The sequence below is a fragment of the Lineus longissimus genome, chromosome 5 (assembly GCF_910592395.1).
Source record: "Lineus longissimus chromosome 5, tnLinLong1.2, whole genome shotgun sequence".
In the NCBI taxonomy this organism is placed as follows: domain Eukaryota; kingdom Metazoa; phylum Nemertea; class Pilidiophora; order Heteronemertea; family Lineidae; genus Lineus; species Lineus longissimus.
This window is the reverse complement of record NC_088312.1, coordinates 8,016,151-8,038,035: the sequence shown is the minus strand read 5'-3', so window position 1 is coordinate 8,038,035 and position 21,885 is coordinate 8,016,151. Positions and strand designations below refer to the sequence as shown.

At 40.9% G+C, this 21,885-nt stretch overlaps 1 protein-coding gene across 4 annotated transcripts; it reads left to right on the top strand.

The window, feature by feature from the left end:
- Nucleotides 1-68: 68 nt before the first annotated feature.
- LOC135487844 (zinc finger protein 263-like) lies at nt 69-20,455 on the top strand. 4 transcript variants are annotated; one of them, XR_010446892.1, is made up of 5 exons: nt 69-160; nt 509-1,190; nt 1,675-2,214; nt 11,139-12,443; nt 12,757-13,756. XR_010446892.1 is itself a non-coding variant. In XM_064771965.1 (5 exons), the coding sequence occupies exons 2-4, from the start codon at nt 561-563 to the stop codon at nt 19,789-19,791; spliced, it is 1,707 nt and encodes a 568-aa protein (XP_064628035.1). In that variant the 5' UTR covers nt 69-160; nt 509-560; the 3' UTR covers nt 19,792-19,828; nt 20,367-20,455. The 4 variants fall into 4 exon arrangements, 3 of the variants coding, with proteins under 3 accessions (XP_064628035.1, XP_064628034.1, XP_064628033.1); XM_064771965.1 differs by lacking the exons at nt 11,139-12,443; nt 12,757-13,756 and adding exons at nt 19,255-19,828; nt 20,367-20,455; XM_064771964.1 differs by lacking the exons at nt 11,139-12,443; nt 12,757-13,756 and adding exons at nt 7,737-7,877; nt 8,720-9,580.
- The last annotated feature ends 1,430 nt before the right edge of the window (nt 20,456-21,885 follow it).

The following is a 21,885-nucleotide window of genomic DNA, read 5'->3' as shown; positions in this document are numbered from 1 at the left end:
GAATTCATGACCTAATGGTGGCGTCACCTATTATTACTAGAAGAACTCCGACATCCCTCAATGTGTACATCGAGGATGTAACAAATCGTCGCTTTGGGTTTTCTTCGATTTATTTGTAAAAAAAATGCTATATATGTGATGATCTAGTTATCTTAACTTGGTAAGATACACATTGAATATGTGTACATAATAATGGTACTAGAATGTATCTGTTATTAAAACCAGAAATTGTTAAAATAGGTGGTTATTGGGTGTGATTTTGTGATGTGTTCATAATTGTGTCGTACTGCGCATGCGTAGGTAACTGTAAATTACAGGGTTACCCAACATTAATGCAGCTATGCATTGTACATACAGTAGTCTGTAGTGTGAAGAAGTATTCTTATTGCAAATTGGCATTAAATTTGAGGCTATTTTTCAAATTCACTGTGATGCGATGTGAAGTTTATTGATATTATGGTTCTGTTTTTTCAACTGTGTGTCAAGATAGGACCCTTCTGTTTTTCAGATAGGCGGAATATTAAACAGAGTTTGGTGCAATAGCATTAACATACAAAAAAATGACTGAAGAAATGGCAGAGTCTCAAGAAGCCGTCCAGAATATGCAGGCGGAGCTTCACGAGAAAGGTGCTCTGCTTAGTAAAGTCTGGTCAGACTTATTCAGTCTTTTTACGAAGTATCAAGCAGACCTTTTTGTGAGAGAAAACAGTATTAGTGTAGCAGAAAAGCAGATGGAGTTTCAGAAAGCACAAATCAAAGAAATGAAAGCTGAATTCGTTGAAGGCCAGGGGAACAGTTCTGAAGAGTTGTCCAAGCTGCAGGAGGAATTGAATGCAAAAGAACTGGCAATTTCAAAATTAAGGGTAGAGTTTACAACAACTGATAATTTACTACATCGGGTACAAAATGACTTGGCGTCACATCGGGACTTGTTAGAGGAAACACGGACAGAAATGATGGAAAAACAGAATCGATTGGTACAAATTAAAATGGACAATGAAAAGTTTAAGATGGAGTTGAATGTGAAAGATGAACAGATGAGTGTCAAGGATCGACTATTGCGAAAAATTCAGGATGAAATGCGACGTGAGAATGAAGAATTCAAGGACCGAGTTCGACAGTTAGAAGAGGTGCTTGATTCAGAGAGAAGAGCACATGCAGCTACAAGGAGACGTCTTCAATCTAAAGCAGTAAGTATTTCTTCCTCGTACTAAGGTAACTTGTAAATAGAAGAGTTGGAAGCTGGACATGTGCTGGTTGTAGTGTCTACAAGTTACATGTACATGTACCAGTACATCTACATGTTCCAGTACAATAATGTGGTGGATGGGTAACACTCTCAGTTGATGTGATTCGAAAACTAATCCTGATTGTTTGTCAATTGGCTTCCTATGTCTGTTATTGCTGTTAACTCTTTTAGTACACATCGATTTTCGCGATTTGCCCCTACATCTGGGGAATTCCAACTTCATCGACGATTGTTAGCAACTGTTTCGCGGCGATTAAGAGGACATCTACCTTTCTGGTGATGGACTAACAATAAATCAGAAAGTTCCGTCGTGGGCACTTGGAGGATACGTGTAAGACGAAAAATCGGACTTATCCATCAAGGGCACTCGAAGAGTTAACAATCATATTACATAATTCACAAATGTCTGCATGTTCTACTTTCAGGCATCTGGTTCCCAGGTGATCGAGATTCCGGATTCCCCTCCACCAACCCTAGACATGTCTGTCGAGCACCAAGACTTTGCCATTTCAAGCATCATGTCTTTGGCTGCTGACGGTAAAAGAAAAGACTTATATACATGTACTGCTAGTTCACAACAAAAAAACGCTTCCAGGCCTTTAAATTCGCCTTCTTTCCAACAAAGTGTTTCACATAGCCCTCAAAAGAAGGTACCACGGACTAGCACAATGACTTTGCAAAATAGAAGTTCACAAAATGATAATGCACATTTGGAATCGTGGAAAGTTCCGTTACATTTGTTAGACCCTAACAATCCTACCTCATCAAACTCTGACAATTTTCATATTAATCAAATCGATACGAGTCAAATGAAAATAGGTGATGTAGAGATGGAACAGTCTGATTCAAATCTAAGCCAAGATTCAAGTCCTGTGCCAGTATCGGGGCCTATTCCATCGAGTTCCCTCGCTGACATGCCAGCTCCAGGCATGTCAGGCGAGCTCAAGGAGGAAGCATCAGCAGAGGTGGGTGTCTTTTTTTATCATGGAAGATTTTAAAATCATCTGGTTTAGGGGAGTTTGGAAAATATGAATGGATGGTCACTTTGTACCTCTCAGGATCAAGAAACTTTTTGAACATTATTCCTGTAAATTTTGATTTGGGATCATAAAATTGTTCTGCTGCAATCTGCAGTTTGATAAGTTCAAATGTTGTGCTTTAAAAATGAAAGTAGGGTAAAAAATAATCCATTTTGATTGGTAAATAATGCTGTCTACCAATCCGTAGTATAGTGAATTACAAAATTGTTGATGATATGATGGTGGCTTCATTTTAAACACTCCGCAGAACTGACTGGAGTGATATTTCACAGTGTATTCATTTCTATTCGGGTATGTACGCAGTTGCGTTATTGTTCCTTCAACTTTCCAGACTCCCTAAAATCAGATAAAGCCGTGAAGCCATCAAACAATATCTAGAAATTCATCTGTAAACATGGTATACTTCTGAAGGAATTGGTCTTTTCCCTATCAGCAATGTTTTTCTAGAAAAGTTGAATGATCCATGGTCTAGTTTGGTGCTGTGGGGCTGCTTCACTGAAGAATCATTATTTGACTTCGTGCTGTAATGAATGGTATTTAGGACCTAGTTGTTTCAAGGTGTGCAGTGTCAGTCACTCACATGAGCACTGCTTTCTTACTGTATCTACTTGCAGGCATTATGTCATTTAGTTAGGTTTATTCAGCTAACACCCAAAATGTGGCTGTCTTGAAGGTGTTTGTTGACTATCTGTCTTTGGAATCAACGATGTCTTTAAAACTTGACTCATCTTCAGTGATGCAACCATTGGCGTCGAAACAGTCCCTTTGTCAGTTTCTTGGAGCCAACAAAAATGTTGCAAATATTTGATATGAAAAGCGATGGCATGCCAACAACTAGATTTACATGCATTTTCATCAACTTGCCTCAGTTAGAATACTGCTATTTTAAACAATTGATACAAATATCAAGACATTTTGTTTCTTGGAGCCAACAAAAATGTTGCAAATATTTGATATGAAAAGCGATGGCATGCCAACAACTAGATTTACATGCATTTTCATCAACTTGCCTCAGTTAGAATACTGCTATTTTAAACAATTGATACAAATATCAAGACATTTTGTGATGGCATTGTTTTTAGGTCATTTCATGTGTAGTAGCTGGTGATGTTGATCGAACTGTCACGAACAGGCAGTGGGGATCAGTAGAACACCCTGGCTTGCATGCAATTTTCGAGAGAAAAAAAGTGGTCTTTTCTTCTTGAATCATATAAAATTTGGTGACAAACAAGATTTTGGGAACATTCTTCTCAGTTCCTTGGTTTATCAATCAAGCATGTCAAATGGAACTTGTTAACAATATGTATACATTCTGTGTGCAGGGACTTTGATACAAAAGCTTGTTCTCTGAAAGAGAGAGAAAAAAGTTCCATAATTCATGCTTGAAAATTTCATCATTCCTTACATGTATTTGCATGCAGTATTTTCTGTGTCACATTGGTCAGTCTCCTCTAAGATATGTTACATATACATGATACTGATTCTTGCTCAAGTTTTTGAAAGACTTCAATTTGCCTCATTCCTGATCAGTGCCACCAGTTGTGAAGCACTGTTACAAGTGGGGAAACAAAATGCTTTCGATTTTGGCAACATTAGGTCAGTCGTTGAAAGTCGATCATATATCTTAAAGATCCTTCAGCTTTAAAATAGTTGCATTGAAATTCAGAATTTTGCAACTGTCCAGGATGTAAAAAGTTATTGCACGAAATGCGTCTGTGTTGTTTAGTCCAGAATTGTTTGTCATGGATGAGATTGACCATTGTGAAATGTTTCAGCACCTATAGTCCAGACAAGAAAGGAAGATAATGGGGCTTTTGCTTGACTCTGTTTTGGCCATAGCCCTACTGCCCACATTTCTTTTATTTCAGGAAGTTTTTTTCAGCCTAATATCCGTGTACAGTGTAGAATTAGATAGAAGACTTGCATAGAAATGACACATGATAACCGTTTACTGTGTAGAATTAGATAGAAGACTTGCATAGAAATGACACATGTATTTGGAGTGCTTAAAATTGACTCCAGATCATCTTGACTCTTGTCATTTCTAGATTATTAGCGGAATATACAAGTTTGTAAAAAAAGAGATAAAAGATTCCTCTTGATTTGATAACTTCGACCATACCAGTGACAGTGTGATGCTTCCATGAAGAAAGACGAATTTTATACAACTTCTAGCTATATGTTATGTTAAAAAAATGGAAGACCCTGAGAGAAATTTGGAAATAATCTATTTCATGTGCTGAAGAGAGGAGGTCTGAATGAGTGGATAGCAAAAGGAAAGGAGATTTGTGGTCTTGGATGAAGGATGTGGACTGGGACACTTATAAATATTGATGCACTTCAAAGGAAAGGGGCAATTTTCCATCTGCAACGCTTGAAGATACATTTCCGCTTGAAGATACATTTCCGGGTCTGTCTAGTTGGAGTGGTTGTCTTGGCTAGTGTGTGCGTCAAAGTAGGCCTATGTTTTGTAGTTACATATCTGTGAAGGTAGTGTAAACCAGCTTGTCCTTGAAACTTGGTTTCCATATTTTATTCTTTTCCGTGTCTTTCGCTCCTTAGTTATTTGACTTCAGGTTTGTTGTTTTAGAGAGGAAGTGGTTGGTCATGTCGTCAGTCTTACCATTAAACTTTTGATAGTATCAGTAAGTTAGTACATGCAGGGAGTATAAAACCATGAGAGTCGGGATGTATACATAGTAATAAGAAAAAGAACACTACGAGGTTGTTATGTCGATATTCAAACCCATTATCATTCCTGTTACTGGTTCAAAGTTTTCTTGACGAAATTTGCCATGATGCAAACTTTACTAACACTTTCTTTGAGCAAATCTACTAAATTGACGCGTTCTTTATTTCCACTCCAGGTGCACGGTGGTGCCATCCAGTGGAATTCCGGCAATAATAACCAGCACCCATCACGGTGGTATTCCATAACAAACAAGGCCAAACATTCTGCACAAATGCCCCAAACTGTGGAAGAACTCCTCGCTGTTGCAGGATTTAACAACCAAAATTCTGATCCTCCCGGCAGACTTGATGGCAACCAAGCAAATCACAAAATGGTCAATATACCTAGTACATCACGGTCTCCATACCCCCAGCGAAGATGTCGTGTCTGCGCTAGGCGAAAAAAGCGAAGCGCAACTCGTTACATCTGCGATGGATGCCAGGTTCCATTGTGTAAAAATGACTGTTTTCTTATTTACCATACAAGAGAGAAATATTACTGATCAGGAGGGAATGATGAAATGAGTTAGGAACTGCTGGGCTGCCGCTTTCTGCGCTGAAGAGGCTGTGTCAGTGCTACAATTGTGCAATTTGATGCCTGATTTATCTTCCTTCAAAGTGGTTATCGAGTGGTACACCACCTTTCCAATTTTTGAGTCGTCTGCCTTCATTTTAAAAATGGTAAAAAATGATAAAGAAAAGCTTCAGTCATTCCCTTTTGCTCAAAGCTGAAGCACTTCCACTGCTGTTCCCTCACATCATTGCTATCGATCAGGTATCTACATCAATGTCATCTTCTGTCACATGAGCCGGAGGGTTCAGCTTCAGCATGATGAACAAGTCCTGCTTCCCTTTGCGCAAGGTTGCCATGGGGATTGTCAGAACCACTCTGCTGTTACTATGGCAACCATGGTCATCGGCTGCTACAGCTATGTCTCATGTTGCTGAGTCTTGATTTCAGCCATGAATTCGTGGTCACCCTTTACTGCCAGTGATCAATGACTCCATGTTATTGTAGCAGGGCAGTGAAACGTAACAGCAATTTTCTACAAATGCAATTGCAAGTATGCGTCAGAATGAGATGCCATACTGGTGAAAAAGCATACATTGTGAATTCTGTTGCCTGAAATTTCGATATAGCCATGTGCTAATCAACACACTGGTGACAAGCCATTCAGATGTCGACATTGTGGAGGGGTTTTCCTTCAAGTGCGGCTTTGTGGCACCATCCTGTGCAGTGTGGTCCAACTGACAGTGCATTAAGTATGGGGGAAATTTTTGCCAAGATCGAAAACACCTGAATTGTTTTCAGCAAAAACCAGTGCCCCATGAAGTTTCCTAAAGAAATATTTGGTTGAACTTTCTTTTGTAATCTGCAACTTCAAAGCCAATGTTACAAAAAAGTGTCAACATTAAAGTGTCACCTTCGACATTTTAGCATTTCCCACAAGTTGACCGCCCCATCTTTTACCTAACATATTTCGTGGCATGTTTTATCAGTCTTGGTTTCTGTGTTCCTGTTGTTGTCATGTAAATAGTTCTTAGAAAATAAAGTCAAATCATTCGATTTTCCAGTTATTGTTGTTATTGGTAGCTGACGTCTGCTCCTGTAGTCTATATTGGTGTCTTGTCTGACAGTACCGCTACAGGTTTCCCTATTTTGTTCTTGCAGTGCACGCAAGGTGGTGTAACAACTCACGGACTCCTCCGCACTCAAAACAAAGGCACCTCTCTCCTCTTACGGAAATATCCGTCTATGGTGAATTGTTTTCCGTCGATGTTGGATTTTCCGTGGCGAATAGGCCTACCCGCGACAACACGACAGGAACGTCTACCAAAACTAAAACAGTTTAAATGTTGTTATTGTGACAAGTCATTCTCTCTTAAATGGAATTTGAAAGTCCATTTGCGTATTCATACTGGGGAGACGCCATATACTTGCCGATTCTGCAAAAAGGCTTTCAAGCATAGTAATCACTTGAAGGTTCATGTTAGGAAACACACAGGAGAGAAACCATATATTTGCAAAAATTGTGGCGAATGCTTCTCCGAGCACCGTCATCTACAAAGTCATATGTTGTTATGTCAGGAAAGGGTGGAGTGTCCACCTCACATGAGACTTGGTTGCATAAAGTTGGAAAAAGTATAGGATTTTGTTTTGTTTGGAAGTCTGAGATTTCATGACATTTCATTCCGACACCAGTTGTCTTGTTTGAAATGGAAGACTGGATGTCTATTATCTGCCTGAAAGAGGCCGGAGTCAAGACTGCAGCATTCTGCAATCAGTGTGGCACTCCACTGAGATTCCTGACTGTTGGACAGTTACCATGGTTACTCAAGTTTCATGGATGACATTCATTGTGCTGACAAAAATCAATATGTCTGGGTGGACATATCTGGAAGATTTTTCCGATATTATACCTATAGTTGAGTAGTTGACGCCTTGAGTTACCAGGCAATGTTGTATTGGTACACTCAGTCGTATATTTGATGTTTGTTAAAAGACGGTGTCCAGTTGAAGAAAGGCATAACCTCTGATTTTCGCCTAATCCTCATATTCAAATACATACATTAGTGTGTAAAATACAATATTCTTCAGTATACAGTTGTTGTCAGATTATCTTTCTTTTTCTAGTGTTTTGATGTTGTGCAGATCAGATTAACACCGAGCTCGCCCCTTCACCTAGTCTTACTTCTTCCTTCGTTTCTTCTTGCAGTGGACCACCCCTATTGGTCGCATGACCTCATGGCCAGCCAGTAGCGTCGGCGGAGACATTTCGCCAAAACAGGGCTTCGTTTACAAGAAATTCAAGTGCAATTTCTGTGACAAGTCCTTCAACCAAAAAGGGAATTTGAAGGTTCATATTCGAGTTCATACCGGAGAGACCCCTTATACCTGCAGCTATTGTCAGAAAGCGTTCAAAAACAGCAACAATTTGAAAGTACACGTACGACGCCATACCGGAGAAAATCCATTCATTTGCCATTTTTGTTACCATTCGTTTGTAGAGCAAAAATGTCTTCTTGTTCATCTTCAGTCTGTTCACAACTTTCATGGTCCTTTGTCCGACATCAATAAACAGAGCTTGGAGGAAAACATGTTCCACAATTCTAAGACGATGTTCCACGAATCTACTTTGGCATCACAACCCTGAGGCATTTGATGTTATGCAAAGGCTCATCATGTTTTAATTTGAACTGGCATGAGGAAGATGAATATTATTTCTGAGCTATCTAAAAGTGTTTCTGCCTCACCCGAACTAGTCAATAATTAAATACATTTGTCATGTCAAAGACAAAGTATTCTGAACAACCCTGTATACAATGAACTGTACACCTATTGATTTATTGATTGCTCATACTTGCTGATATTGGTACCATTATTGATCAATCAATCAATCAGTAAATGTCATGAAGGAAAAATCATAATCAATCATGTGCCGTACACAAAATAAGGGACATTTTACCCTATCAGTTCTAGGTGAAATACCGTTGACTCTAAGGCTTTGACAGCACCCTCTAGAGAAAGATTGGAGTGACACAAAACACACTAGCCTGGGACATTTTTAATGGTACCTACTTATTGTGACAGTGTATAACACATGAAATTACCTCATGATGTTGGTATTCTTGGGAGTTTCATCTGCGGTGGTACCAGACAAACTGGCCTGTGTTGACGTCTTCCTTCTCAATTTTTCAGTCAAATTTGAAGGGAATCTCGACTCGGATCAGCCCAATCATGCTCGAGAGGACACATTTCATTGAAACACCCCAGACAGTGACTTTTGAAAGACGTTTTAGAAGTAACGAAAGCCAAAAACCATTCAAATGTTCACTTTGTGAAAAAGCCTTTGCTCAGAGGGGGAACTTGACTGTTCATATGAGAATACACACCGGGGAGAAGCCGTATAATTGTCACGTCTGCTCATCAGCTTTCAAGCACAGTAACGTGTTGAAGATACACATGCGACAACATACGGGAGAACGACCTTATGCTTGCAAGATCTGTGGTGACGGATTTATGTCGTATTCGGCGTGGCAGTATCATAGAGTGAAACAGCATCCTGGAGAACAAGCATTTGAAGATGGCTTCCCCAATCCTTGATGGCAGAGGAACAGACATATCCCCAGTGGTCACATGCATCTTTCTTATCGGACGAAATAGCTTTTCTAAGCGTGTGTTACTCTTGATGCTCAGTTTCGATGTGTCATGTCTTTGATTGCTTTGCTTGTGTGATAGATGTATACATACTTGTGTGGTGGCTAATGTCTGTGTGGCTTGAATCTTAAAATCTGTGTTGAGCAGAGGTGAAGTTTGTTCCATCATACAGTCCGTGGTACAGTTGATATAGAAATGTTAAAGTTGCAAGATTGAGTGAGTGATACAATCTGACTCAGTTTAGATCAAGAATTTATGAAGACTCCAGTGTTTATACTGATTCTTACATCAGAGGGTCAATCCCAAAAAATATACATTTCAGAATGAGGTCACAGTATGAGTGGATGTGAAAATGACCTTCCACCCTTTGCATTGACTCAATAAATCAAAATGCGTATGATTTATTTTGCAGTCCAGTGGTCTTGGTTTCGGAACAACTCTTCCTCTTGAAAATGAAGGACAGCCTTGGCCAGCTGGGAGAACGCCCAATCCTGCCCATACGCAAAGCAGGTTCCAACCGTCCAAAAGCAATTCAGAATTTCATGTTCTGGCACAGCAACAGCGAGTTGAGAATCTTTGTAAATTTTGCAACAAGTCCTTCAAGTATAAAACTAACCTGACTCAACATATGAAGAAACATGACGTTGCGTCCCAGTTTAAGTGTTCCTATTGTGGGAAAGTCTGCTATCGTCGAGATCACCTCGATATTCATATGAGGATTCACACAGGAGAGAAACCATTCAAATGTCCGCTATGTGATAAAGCCTTCACTTATAAACAGAGTATGCTGGCGCATGTGTTCTCTCACAAAGTGGCTGGAAATCATTAGTATTTGACTTATAATTGATGGAAAGACTAGACTCGAAAGTACGTATGTACTCTCATGTACTCATTAGAAAAAGGGATATGCTTGAAATATACTTCTATTTTGTTTGGGTTTGTTTGTCTGTCCTTTTGGTCGACATTTTGTGGTTTTATATTGGATATTGATGGAATGAGCCTGCTGAAGGTTAATTTCAAAAGGATTCTTGGCCTCGGCACTTGCTGTTGTAGAAGGAACACTGTTGTACGCACCCTGTGAAGTTTGCAGAGTTTGTTAAAGGTGTAAGATTCATGTGTTAGTGTGGTTGTTGCTGATAGGCTTGCTTACCCATTGGCTATTTACAGCATTCTTTAATCTGGCCGTAATCTTATGTCTTCCAGAATGGCCTCTTCTACCGTAGTCTGAATAGGGTTGTACAGCCTGCGTTCCCTTGGCATGCTTCTCATGATACCCCTCGTCACGCCAGAGGTCTAACCCGTTCAGAACATTGTCGCTGTCCAGAGTGTGGTAAAACTTTCAAGTTCAAACGGAATCTTCGGGATCATTTCAAAAAGCATACCTCGGCTGGTTTACCGTGTCCACATTGTGATAAAAAGTTTTATCGTCAGGTCCACTTGCTGACCCACTTACGGACTCATTCCAATATTCAGGAAAACGCCTATTCTTGTTCATTTTGTAATGCAGCTTTTGACAAGAATGCTCAGCTTATGTCTCATGTATCGTCATCACATCCGCAGGAGTGGCAGGAGTTGAGAATGAATCTTGGAATGTGAGGCTGGGTGCAAGTACCTCAAGGATTTTAGTTACAGACTGGACAGTTTTTATTGTGAAAAGAACAATTACACTTTACCGAGGCCACTGTTTCTCTGTCTGTGTTTGCTATCAGTCTCAGTGTGTATCACTGCAGTGTCTGATTGAATTTTATTAGTCATTTGTAATTCTTGATGATACATGTATGACAATAAAACTTTTGAAACATCTGACATTTCTAAAAGTTATTTTGATTTCTCTAGTTATATTGCAGGGAATAAACTTGTGAAAGATACGTTTCACTAGCTTTCTTGAACTCAAAATATGTTGAGTAAAAATCATTATTCAAACGGAAGTTTCCAGTGAAATTTTCCTTCTGTCTTCCAGTGTGAGAGATCGTTGGACATCCTTGACCCCGGTGACCTTCACCAGAGCGCATACCTCGAGCCCAACTCTGTTTATTTGCCATTGACCACTAAGCCTGCTTTAGGCTTTGAAGAACATCCTGGCGTCAAGTACGAAATATCAGACAGCGATGCATCACAAGGGTTTGGTTCTGCTTCAGAGGTGGGAGACATGACTGGAAGTGCATTTCGTGCGCCGCCACATAAGGAAAAATGGATGTTCGATTTGTACCGAGAGATTCCACTGGAGACAAGGCTCTGCAAATACTGTGGTAAAGTGTTCAAGACGTATAATGGCCTTCTGCATCATATCCAAGGCCACCACAAGCCTCATCCTAAAGGAGAAGGGTGGAGTTGCGAGTATTGCGGGCGTTGGTTTTCCCGCCATGATCATTGGGTCGATCACGTCCGTATCCATACCGGTGAAACACCGTTCATGTGCGACTTTTGTCCAAAAAAATTCAAAAGGAAATCACAGAAGAATCATCATATGAAATTGTGCAAAGATTCGCCACCTGGATATGAGAAGGGACAATTCCAAGGCAGACAGAGAGCACCCAAGGCTGATTATTCACGCCAATGCCCTGAGCCTGTCGAAAAGGATGGCAAAAAATTAATCATTTGCCCGCACTGCCCAAAGAAGTTCGCACGGGCGGATCATTGTGTTGATCACATCCGTTCACATACTGGAGAGAAGCCATTTGCATGTGAACACTGTGGGAAGATGTTCGCAAGGAAAAGCGCAGTGAACGACCACATTCGTAACATACACATGCGCATGCCGAGAGTTGCATCTTTCGTTTGTATAGAATGTGGCGAGCTTTTCAAATCGGACGGATCACTGCGTGAGCACATCCAGCAAAAACACAAAGACAACATGTATGCAAAGCCGTTTGTCTGCTCCATTTGCCACGAAGAGTTCCTTCATAATTATGAGCTATCGAAACATAGGGACACTCATTCGGGAATTTCGTCACATCAGTGTCTTCGCTGCGGTGCATCACACCTGGATGCAAAGAGTCTGGAGAATCATATTCTCTCTGAGCATTCTGCTTCTGCAGCCATGGAAGTGAATGAAGAAACTAAGAATAATGATGAAATGGGCGCTCTCTATAATGAACATCTTGATACTGATGAAGGTTCAAATTAGTGAGGTGCATGACATAACTGACTGAAATTTACTTCGTTTTAATTGGACTATCAAGTGTACACATATGTTGTGAACTTAATTTGGCTGGTGTCGGAAAATGGATTGCAGGAAAATTTGGTGTGAAATTCGTATATTCAGGTGTGTGTGTCGGGGAGGGTGATTGGTGGGGTTGGTGGAGATGGGTTGGGAGGGGATTGGGTACAGGTCACAATGTGTTTTGGAAATGTTCTGTATTTGATTGTTTTTGTAAATGTAAGCTGGCTTGCAGTCGTTGCATTTGAATTCTGCTTTTATTTCTTCTCTGTGATGAGTGCTTCTTACTCTGGGTCTGTTTCAATTTCATCATTCATGGTATCATTAGTCTGTTTCCTAGCAAAGCTACTGAACTAAATTTTATTACACTGACACAAAACTTGGGTATAATACTGACTTGTCTCCGTCTGTCTTGCAGTGGGACGAATCTTGCGGCCATCTCGTTGCTAAGAATGCGGAAGGGACCCTTGGCGACTTTGGCCAATCAACTCTGGTTTCATCCAAATCTTTAGAATGCATGGATTGTGGTCAGGTATTTCCGGAATTGGAGCATTTGAAGGTTCATATGCACAGCTGCAATTTCAGACTGAAACCATATGAATGCCTTCATTGCCAGACTCGCTTCACTCAGAAAGGCAACCTGACGCTTCACATGAAGCGGCATACATCGTCCGGGTTCAAATGTGACTTCTGCAAACGCGTCTTCTACTGCCAGAGTCATCTCAAGGATCATGTGAGGATGCACACCGGAGAGAAACCGTATGAGTGTCCGTTTTGTTTCAAGGGGTTCATTCAGAAAGGCACGCTTAATCACCATGTGCGTCGACACCATCCAGAAAGTCATGAACTTTCCTAGGACTCCAGTTGACGTGGGCCCTTCAGTAGCAAACTCGGGAAAAAAAGTTACGTTTTCATTTCGATAGGCCTACATTGGTGATTGGTAATGCTGTAGTTTCTCCTTGTTATCCAATGGGTTTTTGCTCATACTCAGTCAATCATGTCAGTGATTCTGATGTGCTGTACTTGAGTATTTCTGTGGAGTCGGCAAAGTTCAGTGCTTTTGTGTTGCAGATTTTAAGAAATGTATAATGTCTGGTATTTCAACGGTAGAGATTTGTCTCATTACTATGATCACTACTGTACGGATAAATATTTGTTGAATATTTAAGATGATTTTATGTTCTATGTAGAGTATTCAGAAATAAATCCGAACATACAAACGTCAGAGCTTATTTCCTTTCACGGACATGTTGGCTCATACTTTGAAAAGGAAGCTGCCATCTGTCTAACACAACTGGAACTACTGATCATATTTATTCTAGGGTTATTTGAAAGAAAATTGGCAGAGACGTTGCTAATTTCCAAGCAAATGACTGCTGCAAGTGCACTGGGTCCTTTTGAACGGATTTTATACAGATCATGTTTACTTATATCTTCCAGTGCCATCCCTACAATGCAAACTCCCCTTGTATTAACTGGAAGCCGAGGGCTGAACTTGGTCTGTTCACTTCACCTGGAGGCACTGGGTCACATCCTGAATACAGATGCACTCTTTGCAGTGAAAAGTTCACGTTAATGGCAGGACTTACGACACATATGAAAACACACAGTGTTGGGTTTGATCAGTTTGGCCATAACTGTTCCTTTTGTGGTAAATTGTTCTTGAGGAGTGACTCTCTCAAAGTTCATTTGAGAATCCACACAGGAGAGAAACCATATATGTGTCAGTTATGTCGCAAGACCTTCAATCAGACTGGTCATCTACTCAGACATAAATGTGCTCACTGAATATCTCGACTGTATGGCTGATTGAAATAAGACCGCCCTACAAACACCTCCTTAAGGTTTTCACAAGGGTGTAAGGATATCATAGCCTCGTTGGACAAGATGTGCAACAAGTTGACTGATGGACGCACACAACCAAGACCTTTCTTGACCAATTTCATGCACCAATAGTGATGTTTTTGTATCACCCGGACATCATTTGTTTTGCGGTTATGGGTCAAAATTTAAACCGAGGCCTGTTTTTTTTCTTGCACTTCTCTGGCAATGAATCAGGCATAGAACAACCTAACGGAAAATCTTTGTTCAAAATCGTGAACATCAGTGGGAGTGGTCTTTGCTTTGTCTGCCCCTACTGCCCTAAGCAGTTCAGATGCAGACAATCAGTCAAACAAAACATGCGGAACCATTGTACACCGACTAACGTCTGCCGTTACTGTAATAGGGGATTTTATCGCAAGGACAATTTGGAGCAGCACGTTATGATCAAACATAACACTGGCTTGAGACCTCATCGGTGCAAGATTTGTTCCCAGTCATTTATTCAACCGCACCAGTTGAACCAGCATATGAGTCTTGTTCATGGGCCCCAAGGGCATGATGAGGGCAGTGGAGACCTCCAACATAGCCAAAGCAGTGTATATGCTTTATATTCAATAAAGGAGTGAGTTCGTTGGTGGAAGGGACATTTCACTTGATGTCAACGATATTGAGATTTACACTTGGTGTTGTTCTGCACTTGGCTTTCAGCTGATATTCTACATTTTATTACTGGTACCAAGAGTACATTGTAGTACCTGCCTGCCATAATATACTCAAAGTGAGTGAGGCTTTTTGAGGCAGTTCCATGCGTTTGGTGGTTCAGGACAGTTCTAGTTATACTGAAACCGCCAGCTGTACGATTTGAGTCTGGACACCAAAAAGCCTCGGGTTTTACTCTGAGACATGAATGCATATTGGCAGTTTTGAGGGACTTGGAAATAAACTTTCTTTCTGTATTTTACAGTGGGCAACCTCCTATGGTGACGTTGACATTCGAGTTCCAAGAGGATTGCATTTCCGACGTGGGAAAGGCTTGACAGATTGTGATAACTCAATTTTCGTGTGTCCAGAATGTCCAAAACATTTCAAAAACAAAGGCTGTCTGTTGAGACATATGAGAAATCACTCCGTGGCAAATTTTTCATGTTCGTTTTGTCAGAGAAATTTTCACCGCAAGGATAATTTGATGAAACATGTTAGGAACATCCATAAAATGACACCTTATCCTTGTCTAAAGTGTCCGGAGAGCTTTTTCAAGAAGGGAAGTCTGGATGAGCACATTGCTATCCACCATAACACTTGGGCTGATCCAAGTGCAAACTTAACCTTTGATGACTTAAAAAAGGATTGAAGTCATGAGAGTGTTTTGTTTGTAAACAACTGATGAGTGAGCTGCCGTTTTCGTTGCCCGAGTGAGTGGTGTGGGGATCAAAGGTGTGCTCCGCTAGCGTTTCTCCCTCCACTGCATGCCATTTTGAGCATGTCATGCATCTTTTCGGTGTTATTACATGAAATCACCAAAATAAGAACTTTTTGTTGTATTTTACAGTTTGTGTACTATCAACCCGGCCAAGTTCATCGAACGAGTAGTATGCTTGCGTTCGAGACCAACCTCCAACCCTTCAAGTGTCCTCATTGCCCAAAAGATTTCAAGTATCACACCAGTCTAGTGAGACATATGAAAAATCATACGCAGCCGAAACATGTCTGTCAATATTGTCGCAAGGGTTTCCATCGAATAGACAACTTGAGGGATCATGTGGCCGGGGTGCATACTGGTGTCAGACGCTACCAATGTGATTTATGTAGCAGTAGCTTTCATCGAAAAGCAGCGCTTATGAAACATTTGTCTTTACATCAGCAAAATGGTAGCCAACAGGTTGTTGCACAAAGTGCGGTGTCTGAGAGGACGTTTTGATGCTTGAGAAATGGTAATCGTAGGCAGGTTTTGCAAGCCGTACAAATGACGAAATACAAGTATGAAGGTCAATGCTGTCATCAAGTTCTGTGCTCATTTATTTACGGTTCACTCGTAAATCGTACTTCATGTACATGTAATGCAATTAGGTTGTATAAAGAATGATTTTAGATAATAAAATGACATATCCTACTCCAATTTTATCTTGCAGTTCTTCTGTACACCGTCTCTGCAAAGCCCTCGGCAAGCCCATCAGAGACGTTTAGTTGGTAACGAAGGGGTCAGCCCTGGACTCAAGGCGCCTGTTCTAACGGAACACATGGATTACATTGATGGCAGCTACGTCTGTAAACTTTGTTTGAAAACCTTTCAGTGGCTGTACAGCCTCCGGCGTCACATGAAATATCACTCATCACAAACTTTGAAATGTTCCCATTGCGGGAAGAAGTTTTTCCGGAAGGATCATCTCCGCCTTCATGTCAGGACTCACACAGGAGAGAAACCATATCAATGTTCTGTTTGTGGTCATAGGTTCGCCCAGAAGGGGGGGTTGTCGGCTCATATGATCAGGCATCAAATGAACTCCGAATTCGAATAGAGGTGCTATATGTGTTGCTTTTCTCGTTCATGTTGTCGTTGCGGTGCCCATAGTTCATGTATATAGCCCATGAATATAGCCCCACGATGGCTTTGAGAAAATTGACACAGGCTGCGACAGTGACGTACATTTAGATAAACTGCAAGTGGAGTGGAAGGTTTATGGTAGCTCTGTTATCATCAAGGAAGACTCCCTTTCCATGTTTTCTTGCGTGCATTAGTGTATGCCTGAATTACGATTCTGTTGAAATGTTTAAATGTCTTTTCGAAGATCATTCAAAATACTTTGACTATAAAAGCTTGCATTCTTCTTGCAGTGGACTGACGCAAAGACAGAAGAATATCCTGCCCCAGGTTTTATACCGACCAAGATCTCCTGTCGTCCAAGTAGTCCAGCTTGTCCCCCAAGTTGGAATCAAAGTTTGCAATCGGGCAGACCAGCTGAGTTTCACCAAAGAAAAAGACCACATCTAGATTCTCTTGAAGGACAAAAAGAATCTCATGATGGAAAGACCGATAAGCCACATTCAGGAAGTGCTCTTGACCTCACTCTTTCTTACGATGCAGAACCTCACCCTTGCCAGCTCTGTGGCGACATCTTTCAGTGGGATTACCTCCTCCGACAGCATTTAAAAACTCATGCGAATGCCATGGGTGAATTTCGCTGTCAGTTTTGTGAAAAAACATTCCGTCGCTGCGACCATCTTGTTCGTCATATCCGAATTCATACAGGAGAAAAACCATTTGTTTGTAAACTTTGTAACAGAGGGTTTGCTCAGAAAGGCAACCTGGTGCTTCATGCTGTTACAGTTCATGGCAGTTCTAATGACAATCAGTCATAGGCTTTACATTATTTCCAGTGACAATAAGAATAATTCTCAGTGAAGTGAACAAAACAGTAATTGTAAATGACAGTATTGAATATATTTGTATGTCTGTTGTAGAACCTGTTATAGTTGCATATAACTTTTCAAAGACTTGTTTCACGATTTTGGCATGCCAGTCATCATCTAACTTGTCTCTTCGTGTAAATTAATTTTCTAGTGCTGTAGCTGTGTTGAAAGGACTGCATGGAACTTGTGACTTGTTAAGGAGTGACAGTTTGATGACATCTATACAACCTCATTGTCATGAAACGGCATCCAAAGTCATAGATTTTAAGCCTAACTTGAGATTTCTTATTGTCGCTCCAGATTGGTGAATATCCATTAGAAGTGGGATCCCCGATGGAGAACTCGAGCAAAGATCTGAGAATGCAGAGTAACATGTTCGGGTCATTCTCTGGCCAAGCTTTGCCTCCTGGAGACACTACGAGTGACCCGGCACCATGGGCCATGCGGAGGCCAATTACAAATAGTCCACAAAAATGTGCAGTATGTGGTGACACTTATGAATCATGGCTCTTGTTTCGCAATCACTTGAAGACGCACATCGGTGAAAATGGAGCAATAACGTGTCAATTCTGTCACAAATCAATCAGGCATTATTCAAATTTTGAACGACATGTTCGAATTCATACAGGTGAAAGACCATTTAAGTGTCCACTTTGTGGGAAAGCTTTTGCCCAGAGAGGTAAACTTCGCTCTCATATGATCATTCATTTGTCAAGGTGAGGCACCATGGTCGTGACTTCTTGGCCCATTGCAAAAACGGATGAGCCAGTCTACTGAATTCTGTTATTCAGAGTGTTTTGCAGCTTGAGGTAACTGCATGGAGGAATGGTGTTCATCTCTTAGGCTGGACTACAGAGACATTTGCACCTTCTTTCTCTCCCTCATACCAACAACTAAGGCGCTCAGAACCTGACTTCCACCAATGCCAGATTCATTGAGAATCTTTGTAATTTGTTGTTCATGTTTTAGTATTAGATGACTGATGCCAGATATGAATGTGTAAATATTGAGGAATAGTTACATGTATATAATAAATACAATAGAAATCTGTTCTTGTCCGAAATATTCTTTGTTTCAGTTGACTCCACATCTAACTTTACTGGCCTGAAAAACAACAAACGTTTTTGTCTCGATCAACACATTGCCAGTGAGGGTGAATCCCATAAGCATTGGCACTGAATTCTCCCATTTGCATCCCGAAGCCCCAAACATAGAGAAATACTTCTTGGACAGCAATTCCAAGCAGAAGGTCTTTGAGATAATCTCGATCAGCCGTCAGAAAATATGATTTTCGTACTTCGTGCTCAGAGATACACCATGATGGTGTGATGTATCAGACATATGGAGCAGGGAAGTTGTACACTCCATACTTGTGGAGACGTTGGCCTTCAGTATAAATTCCCTGGATTCTTCCTTCAAGGGATGGCCCCATTATCACTGGATGCCCCCAACAAATCTTGAAAAGGGAAGGCTTTCTTTCCCATAACGGAGGAGATGTTGAGATATATCGCCAAACTTTTACTTTGTCTGACGTACACGGGTGAGCTAACCTTTCTTTCCTTTTAGATGAAATTTAATGAATTACATCTGAATGTAGGAGAAGACGAAGGCTGAACATAGATATTTTCTGGCCTATTCGATATATTATCGTTCCATACCTTACCTGTGTATTTCTCTCTTCCAGCGGACATCCTTTTCAAGTGGGGAGTGGAAAAGGATCAAACCATTAGAATCTTTAGAAAAATTTCTGGACAGATTTGGCGGACAACTGGAACAGACTGGGCCAGATGGAAAGGCAGTGCATGGAGACCAACCATTCCAAAGAAGCCAGTATCAACCAGGCAAACAAATAAGCCATAGTAGAGGCATTTATCAGTCTGCCTTCCCACCAGCACATGGAATCAGAGTACCATATATGGAGTCCTTTTCTAGACCAGCTCCACCAGAGCATTATTGGTCACCAGGCCAGGAGTCGACTCCAGAGACAGCACGACCAAGTCTGAGTGTTCATGATATGGCTCAGTTGAAGAAATATGAGCAGCAGTGCCCACACTGCCCGAAAAAGTTCTACCGCCGAGATCATTTAAGGAAGCATATTCTTGTTCACACTGGAGAAAAACCCTTTGCCTGTCCTCATTGTACTAAAGCTTTCACTCAGAAGCAGTCACTGAAGTCACATATTGTGAGATATCATGTTCACCTCACGGAACAAGTGTCCTAGTCCCAGAGTGACACTTCTTGTGTTGAGGCTTGCAGAGGTAGGGTGATGTTAATAAAGACTAGTAAATGCTTTCACTAATATACACTCGGCTTTTCTGTACAAAATTAAAGTAAAAGCATTTACTTGTCATGAGTCCTCATTCATATCACCCATTGTACTTATATTTACAACAAAATGATCACTCTGAATCCTTATTCTGTGGGGTATATTGATCAGAATCCACCATAAATTTCGTCACTCTCAGTGCACGTCCATAGAAATCATTTGTTTATTCAAATCTTTTGCTTGTCTTCTTCATACATGTAGCTCAGACAGTCATAGGAAATGCTCTCCTTGCCCCATTAGAAATTAATTAATGCTGGCACTCCCTGCTTGTGACTATGTCCTCTCTATATTAAGATGAGGAGGCATGAAAAAGCTTTGTTTTGGTTATAGTGACTTATCACCATGATCTTGAATGTCTGATGTTGTCTCTAATAAATGAACTTGATCCATTTCATGTTATATTACCTTGTTGTCAGGTTTGTTGTCTTCAGTCAATTAATTAAATTTGAGGCTATCCTTTTATTTTGCAGTGGTTGGCGAGTCGTCCCTGTCTCAGCACATCGCACAAGATATCATCCATCTCTGGGGGAAACTTAAAGACCCTTGCGCTAACGTGTCATGCCTGTCAGAGACAGTATGAAGACATTGCCCATCTGACGGCCCATATTCGTCGGCAGCACCCAGAGTTCAAGCACATCTGTAGCTATTGTTCAAGGCTGTTTAATCGTAAGGACCATCTAAAAGTACATTTGAGAGTTCACACAGGGGACAAACCTTATAAATGCACAATGTGTTCATACCAGAGTACACAGAGGTGCAATCTAAAGAAGCATGTTCAGATTGTTCACAAAACATTGATGTAAGATTTTATGCTGATACATGTATGGGGCGGGTTTTTGTACATTGCTTGGGATGTGACATGGTCTGGGGTGCAGGTGAGATGTACTGTTACATGGGGTACTGTTTAGATGTGATGTAGGGTGTGGTTGGGATGCAACACTTACTTATCCCTATCGCTATTATTCAATACGTGTTTTCTGTTTGTACTTAGTATCACTGTATTATCGTTTCATCAATAAAGTCAATTTGATACTGTACTAGATGTTGGTGTTCATTTTGCTTCTGTCTTTCTAACATTAAAGTACAGGACTATAAGTTTATTTGTGCCAGGTACAGTGCATGGCAACACTGCGTCTGGCAAAGGACAGAATCTGACAGCAAGGGCATGATGAGGCAGTGTCTGATATGAGTTATTGGTTCCAACAGACACACAGCAAAGACACTCTAGCTGGTGTAGCTGATCGCATGTATGATTGTGATACTATAAAATACCACATTCTAGTGTAAAATTGGCTGTGACAATCCAGGCCAGATTTATCAATGGCTGAGAGCTGGAGAAGGCAACTTCAGAGGTTATGCATCGGCTTCAGATCCAGACCCAAGAAAACTGGTTGTGGGCAAGAGCACGGTAATTGTTGACCAATCTCGCCAACCCTGCATCACCTGGATGTGTAAACTTACTTGGTTGTGACAGATGACAGACCCACCTTCTGATGTGAGCATCACCTAGTTGGATAAAACTACTTGGTTGTGACAGATGACAGACCTACATTCTGGTGTGAGCATCACCTGATTGGGTAAAACTACATGGTTGTGACAGAGAAAGACCCACCCAGTAGAAATGGCAGTCTGACCTGATGTTGGTTGTGACAGATGACTGACACACTGGTGATCACTTGGTGTGCTGTACTTGGTTGTGACAGAGGACAGATCCACCTAGAACTATATTCTGATTCCACACCGAATGAACAGATGATTTAGGCTGTCAATTATGATGTGAATGAACCTGCCCTGTGTGGTGGTTGTGACTGTTCATGAAGACAGAGACAATCAGTAGTTCTAAGTTCTGACAACAGGGTGACGCTCGAAATTGAAATTCCCGCGCAAAGCTCCACCAATGAAAAAAGTTTTTCTGTAAACTTTTCTCATTGGTTCAGAAGGGAAATCCTTAAATTCAATGACGTCACTTTGGGAAATGCCCCTCCCAAT